Source organism: Podarcis tiliguerta, assembly GCF_965153285.1.
Source record: "Podarcis tiliguerta genome assembly, chromosome: 5".
NCBI lineage: Eukaryota > Metazoa > Chordata > Lepidosauria > Squamata > Lacertidae > Podarcis > Podarcis tiliguerta.
The window spans coordinates 18,989,048-18,996,184 of NC_139538.1; the positions used below are offsets into that span (position 1 = coordinate 18,989,048).

General features: G+C 47.1%; 1 protein-coding gene across 1 annotated transcript in view; it reads right to left on the minus strand.

Moving 5' to 3' along the window:
• OTOL1 (otolin 1) overlaps positions 1–6,245 on the minus strand; it is a 7,255-nt gene extending 1,010 nt beyond the window's left edge. The window contains exons 1-4 of the mRNA XM_083442307.1: positions 5,885–6,245; positions 4,032–4,121; positions 3,044–3,115; positions 1–741 (exon numbers count right to left, since the gene is read on the minus strand). The exon at positions 1–741 is cut by the window's left edge and continues 1,010 nt beyond it. Coding sequence (XP_083298433.1) covers positions 1–741; positions 3,044–3,115; positions 4,032–4,121; positions 5,885–6,242 — 1,261 coding nt within the window. The 5' untranslated portion in view covers positions 6,243–6,245. The remainder of the gene's footprint in view (positions 742–3,043; positions 3,116–4,031; positions 4,122–5,884) is intronic.
• Positions 6,246–7,137: the final 892 nt, after the last annotated feature.

Here is a 7,137-nt window from a genome sequence, read left to right on the forward strand (position 1 = left end):
GGTCTATCTCTTGCCCATACAAGGTCTCCCGAGACCTGACCATCTTCCTGTTTTGGCACACAATGCTGATGCGGGCAGGCCGCCCTCGGATGGTCATGTGGTAGGAGAAGACATAAGCCCCAGCGATGGTGCAATTAAATTTCCCCGTCGAGGGATTGTAATCTTCCTGGTCATTGTACAGAATCTTGTCAAACTTAATGGGCATGTTGGGAGGTGGGAAAGGCTTGGACAGGCCAACGCTGAAAGCTGATCTGGGGGGGCTTAAGATCTCGCCCTTTGACCCCTTGGGACCTTTTGCTCCTTTCTTCCCAGGGGGTCCCCTGATTCCTTTGAAGCCGGTCGCTCCTTTCACCCCAGGGGGTCCCATTATCCCAATTGGCCCTGGGTCACCTTTGTCCCCCCTAAAACCTTGGTCTCCTTTTTCTCCCTTCTGCCCATCCATCCCATGGATCCCTTCAACCCCCATGTCTCCTTTGACACCTTTGTCTCCTTTGGGCCCAATCTCCCCCCGTTCTCCCCTATCGCCCTTATCGCCAGGATCTCCACAGTAGCCCTTTTCCCCAAGCTCCCCCTTTTCTCCCTTCTCCCCATTTTCCCCATCGATCCCCGGCAAGCCTAGCTCCCCTTTATCTCCCTTCTCTCCTTTGGTGCCGTTCTCACACGTTTCACCCTTGTTGCCCTTTTGCCCCTTGGCGCCCGGCAGACCATAGTTTCCTTTGTCTCCTTTGAATCCCATTTCACCTAGAAATAGAAAAGACACAAATATAGGGTCATGGGGTCACGTAAACCACAAGGGACATTGCAGCCTAGTTCATGAATTAACCCACAAGCTAATTTCTTGCAGGCCTCCTCCCTGCTCAGCACAGCTGGTTAGCCTAAATAAATGCTGAGGAGCAATCCCAATGCAAAAACTCTTTGAATAGCAAGGGCCCGTAGCTCAGTGGCAAAGCATCTGATTTGCATGCAGGAGGTCCCAGATTTAATCCCTGGCGTCTCCAGGTAGGCCTGGAAATGTCCTCTATCTATTACCACTGGAGAGCCACTGTCACTCACTGTGGACAATAGTGAGCTAGACGAAGAAGAGGAGTTTGGATTTGATATCCCGCTTTATCACTACCTGAAGGAGTCTCAAAGCGGCTAGCATTCTCCTTTTCCTTCCTCCCCCACAACAAACACTCTGTGAGGTGAGTGGGGCTGAGAGACTTCAAAGAAGTGTGACTAGCCCAAGGTCACCCAGCAGCTGCATGTGGAGGAGCGGAGACGCAAACCCGGTTCCCCAGATTACGAGTCCACTGCTCTTAACCACTACACCACACTGGCTAGATGGACCAATCGTCTGACTCGGTATATGGCAGCTTTCCAACACTTATCAGCAGCTTTCCAACACTTATTAGCAGGTTGGTGAGGGAGAGGAACGTGTGGTGAGATTGGGTCTGGGAACATCTGAGGACCACGATAGTTCTCAGCTGTTCCAAGGAGAAGTCGGCTCGCAGCGCCCCCTCCAAATACTTCACACATCTCCCAGAACATGATGCAGGGCTTCACTGGTGTGTGATTGCCTGGTTTCCCTGGCCCCTCCTTCACAAAAGAGGATCCTATTCTTTGCAAAGGTCTATTAGGCATAGAACTGTACATGTGAAGCAGGGGCACCAACTTGCCCCCCCACACACACACACAGACATACACGCATTGGGGGGACGGTGTCACATGACATGTCCCACCCCTACCCAGTGCACCAACACTCTCCCGTTAGCAGCAGGGGATGGCAGCCCCCTCAATATTGGGGGGGGCTCAGCCCCCTGCCCACAAATATTGAGGGGGCCGAAGCCCCTTTCACCATACCCCCTATGGTTGGTGCCCCTGATGTGAAGTCATGGGGATCCAAGAGCCCCTCCACCGGGGAAGGAACTTTGTGATGATGTAATTGTATTGACTAGAAGGGTTGTGTAGCCTGGTGTGATTAAAAGGGGGGAGAAACTTGAAGAGAAGCACAGGACTACAAGTAATTGCAATTTGAGGATGTCATTCCCAACCAGGTGCCATAGCAAAATGGTAGCAACCCATCTACTGGTGTTTCGTTTAAATACCTGGAATGTTTCAAGGGTGAAGTTAGCATAATTTGACACGAGGGAGGCATGGAGGGAGGGCTGTTGGTTGCTTCTCTAGCAAAATGATCCAGTATGTGTTGGGAGTAAACAGCGACACTTGCAATTCACTACCTGAATTGGGGGGGGGGGCTGAAAGGCAACCTGTTCTTACTCCTCATTGATTCCTTCTCTTCTAGTAACTGCTTGTTGGTGAAGAAGACCACTTCCTTTCAGATTTTTCTTCCTTCCTGCTTCTTCTCCAAGTTCTAGCCAGTTACAGTATGAGCTACTGCCTCCATTCTGGCCACATGTAAAGCCAGAATGGTTTTGTTTGCCATGTCTTTATTTCTATGTTTCTTTTATTTTTTCAGTCAGCATTCTTATTAGATTATTTCTTTCTACACATGTACAAACATATTTACCAAACTATAACAGTATGAGATAGATAGATAGATAGATAGATAGATGATATAGATGATAGATAGATAGATGATAGATAGATAAAGATAGATAGATATAGATAGATAGATAGATAGATAGATAGATAGATAGATAGATAGATGATAGATAGATAGATGATAGATAGATAGATAGATAGATAGATAGATAGATAGATAGATAGATGATATAGATAGATGATAGATATATTCAACTCCTGTAACTTCGTATCCTACTCCATCTCCTATCTGCTCACTTTTCACATGGCTTTGTGATTTTCTGGGCCTCTTTTCCCTTGTCATCAGGCCTCACTCATTCATCCACCTCCCACCCCAGAACTCGGCACTGATCCACTACAAGCAGTATACAATCTGTGCTTAGCATTGACATGTGACAGCTGGGCATATGGTGACAACTTGTGGCCAATGGAAGAGATTGGGTTCAACGAGAGTGTAAAATTCTTATGCCTTATGAACAGCCCTATCTCCCTAACTCTCATCAAATTTAATGTGGCATACCTTGTTCTCCTGTCTTGCCTGGAAATCCAGGGATTCCATTTGCTCCTTGGGCTCCATGTTCTCCTTTATCTCCTGTGACATTTTTACAATAGAATGCTCTGTTATTGGTGTTCTTTGCGATGTCCCTACATGTCAAATGACTTATACATCACATTTCATCTCTTGCCTTTCACTTAAAATGAGGGCACATCTCATTCCAAACAAACATATAGTAAGTCCGAATAAACATTTTAGGTTACATTTCATGAATTCAATTGTCCGTCGGTTAATTGTGACCTGTGAAAGAAGGTTTCCTGATACAAAGATGGTCAGACAAATAGAATAAATTCTACTGGAATCATAGAATTGTAGAGTTTGATCCAAGGTCATATGGTCCAACCCCCTGAAATGCAGGAATCACAGGTAGTCCAATCCCTGACAGTTGGACATCCAACCTTGGTTGGTTGGTTGGTTAATTGCTTGGCTGGCTGGCCTCATCTGACTCAAGCACACCCGCCTCCTCCTCCTCCTCAGTAGGCTGCCTCAGCCTCATCTAAAGATCTGGGGGCAAGGCGCCCACAAAACTGCTGCTACTGCCAGCAACAGCAGCAGGGTGTGCAACGAAGAGTATTCCCTGCCTCCTGAGAGTGGCACAGGCTGAGGAAGAGGGTGTGCTATTTTTTTTCCTACTTCTGAAATTTTGCACCTCAATAGTTTTGCACCCAAGGCACCTGACCCTTTGGACCCCTTCCCCCCCATGCTACGCCAGTGTCTGTGATTGTAAGTTGTTTTAGACTTTTCTTAACATTGAGGGTTGTAACCCAGTCTGGAACCTGAGGGTGAAGGGCAAGATGATGCTGATGGTGCTAACCCTATTGGAGGTCAGAAGCTGAAAAAAGAGGTTCAAGCCTGAAAGTTGTGGTTTCCTTCATTTTGCGCTCCAAAGACATTACTGTGCAAAACAATCCCCATTCATTTCTCAAACAGTTCACTTCATCAGTGTCCATACCTTTGTCTCCTTTGAATCCTCGCACACCTTGTAGTCCAGGACTTCCTGGTAGACCCTGAAGTCCTTTTTCTCCCGCCTCTCCTTTCAGACCTATTTACAGAGTGGACATTTGAAATATCTGCTGCCAGCAAAACAAAAAGTCTTGTAGCATCTTGAGGGCTAACCGCTTCAATATCTCATGAGACTTACGCCGTGACAGATTGCTGTTGGTCTCGAAAGCTTCACAAGATGTTGTGTTGCTTTTGCTGCAACAGAGCAACAGGCCTGTTCCCCTGGAAGCAAGTTGCATGACCACACAAGTTTGCCAACAAGGCATTAATATATTATCCTTTACACTGCATCTAGTTTCACAGACACTAAATAAGAATGAAGATTACTCCGTGATGTTGTTGTTATCAAACTAGCAGACTTTTGAAATCCTAAAAGAGATGTATATGTCATTAGCAATGGAAGATAAATACAGGAATGCTCAAGTTACAGAAGGGCCTGAAGAAGGGGCCTTTTGTGATAGCCGCCTTAGTTACTTAGGTACTGTTTTAGGGAGACAACTTAACTCTGCTGCATCTTTAGCCCTGCCACACACAGCAGCCAGGGTGAAAGGGAGGGCAAGCAGATCACTGCACTGGCATGGAGCTGGTGCAGTGATCAGGCCTGGATCAGGCCTCCTGCCATCATGTGATGGCAGCCAGATTGGTTCAGGATCCAATAGACCCCAAGTTGGCTCAACATCCGCCTCCATTGCCCAGAATGCCCACATGCAGTGGACAAAAGGAGTAGCTGTGTCATGGACTGGCCAGATACAGAGGAATGGTGGAAGGAACCAGCTAGGGAATCCCCAGGGAAAGAAGGCTCAGAGCCCAGGGATTGGCGGTGTTCAGAAGGAGAAGAGGGAGAGTACTGGGAGGAGGAGGTGTTGGCAGCTGAAGAGCTAACAGGGTTCAGTGAGCGGGAAGAGCCTCTGGCAGAGAGAAGTCCAGAAGCAGAAGCAGGAGAGGAAGGAGGCCAAGAGGCAAAGATGAGTCAGGTTGGTGAAGAAGCCAGGGTATCTCCCCCTCCTGCTGCGACAAGCTCTCCTCCTCTCTCTGATTGCTTGGGAAAATCTGGGAGAGGAGGAGACTTAGGCAGCTGTGGGAAGGCAAGGACTTTCAGTCTCCACAACTACCTCATAGGGAAGGCAAGGACTTTCAGTCTCCACAACTACCTCATAGGGGCAAGATCAACTGAGAAGAGTTGGTGTACCCATTAGACCTGGTATTCCTGAGTGGACCTTGCTTCTTCTAATAAAGAGTTAACTTCACTTATTCCATGTGATTTATTGCTGGCTGGCTGCTGACACTCTGCTCCAGTGACCCTGCAGGTGGCCAAAGGAGGACAGCAGAGCTGGAACGAAGGGCAACTCTTCCCAATCCAAACCACCACCCCAAAGCGGATTTGGACTGCTCTCCCAGAAAGTTACAGGGGTGACTTGGTTAAAATTGAGGAGCAGGGCTTAAGGATTTCAGCAAGCTGCTCTTTTTTACTCACCAGCCCCCAAATAATTTAAGAACTGTTTCAGCAGCAGTATACTTCCACCAGATGCTTGAGACAAACAGATCCTGTGTTGCCTTTTTAAAAATCTATATTTTCATATATTCTAGCTTTACCTTGATCATGGCACCGCATCTCTCTTCCCCAGCGCTTGACATGATTATTAAAATGTTTGCACCTATTTATCTCCCTCCCTCCCTCCTCTCTCTCTCTCTCTCTCTCTCTCTCTCTCACACACACACACACATCCTGCTTATTTCAGTCTGGAAATATGAATGACAAAAGGCCATCATAAATCACTCAGTTGTGCATTTGCCTTCCCATACCTGGCAATCCTCGCTCTCCAGGTTCGCCTTTCTCCCCTGGGGTGGCAGCACAGCAATCACAGCAGTTAAAGAAGAAGTCGGATGAGTCGAGGGTGAAGTTTTCAAAAGGGAAGAGAGTGGTGGCTGTTCGGAAGGCGTAGTTTGGAGTGGAGAGCTCCAAGGTGGAGTCGCTTGTCTCTGCTGGTTCAGTGAAATGGTTGTCATCAGTGGGTGAAGCATCAGATGCAGCAAGGCCATCACCGTCTTCCATGCCAGCCACTTTTATCTTTGTGAACTTGGGCGATGGAGTACTTTTGCCCTCTGTGCTCAGTTTAGCAACAGTGATTACCACTGCCGAGACGGCACACCACCAGTGCATGCTCCACATTTCTGCAGCTGCTGGAAAAGATTGATGCAACAGTCACACCTTCAGAGTATTCCTACTATTTCTACCACGACTAATAAAAAAAATACATATATATATTACCTACCCTTCACCAGCAGGTCCCAGGGAGGGTTACAACAATTCAAAATTAAACACAGTTACAACAGATTGCAGTCGTAGGAGTAGGATGGGTCCTGGAAAGACATGTCTCAGGTGCCAAAGGCTTGTGTCTTCAGCATCTGCTGAAAGCTGCATAGCAAAGAAGCCGGGACCGTCTTTCCAAGAAGGCAATTCGACAATTTAGGGGCTATCTCAGATAATGCCCTCTCCTTGGCCACCGCCACCCCCATTTCTGAGGAAGATAGAAGCACCAAGAAGAGGAAAGTTCTGCTGACCTTAACATCTAGTAGGATCCAGAGGGATTTGGGCGACACAGTCTCAAATATTTGGGGGGGCCTAAGTCATTTAGATCTTCAAACCCTAATGTGTTTTGCTGAAATAGCAAGGGCTTCTACCTTGTATTTTGCTGAAATAGCAAGCTAGTGCACAGTTAACGTTGCCTCTAGGTTCGCCACCTTGCACCAAAAGATAGCAAGGCCTGACTCTTAAAGCACTGTAGGTCTATCTCAACTAATTAAACATTTCTTTACCCTATATGCATAGCCTTTCTTTATCTCTAATAACATTGGCCCACACCAAAGCAGCTGCCTGGGGACCATTAAAAAAATTTTTTTTCACACTCCACTCAGTTACCCAGTCCCTGCTCTTTCCTACGCAAGATAAGAAAACTCTTCCAAGAACTAATTAATCGCATGAGTACAAACTATCAAATACGCAGGACTGTTGGCTTCAGGAGCGGTGCCGGTTTCAGCATTATTTTCATTACAGA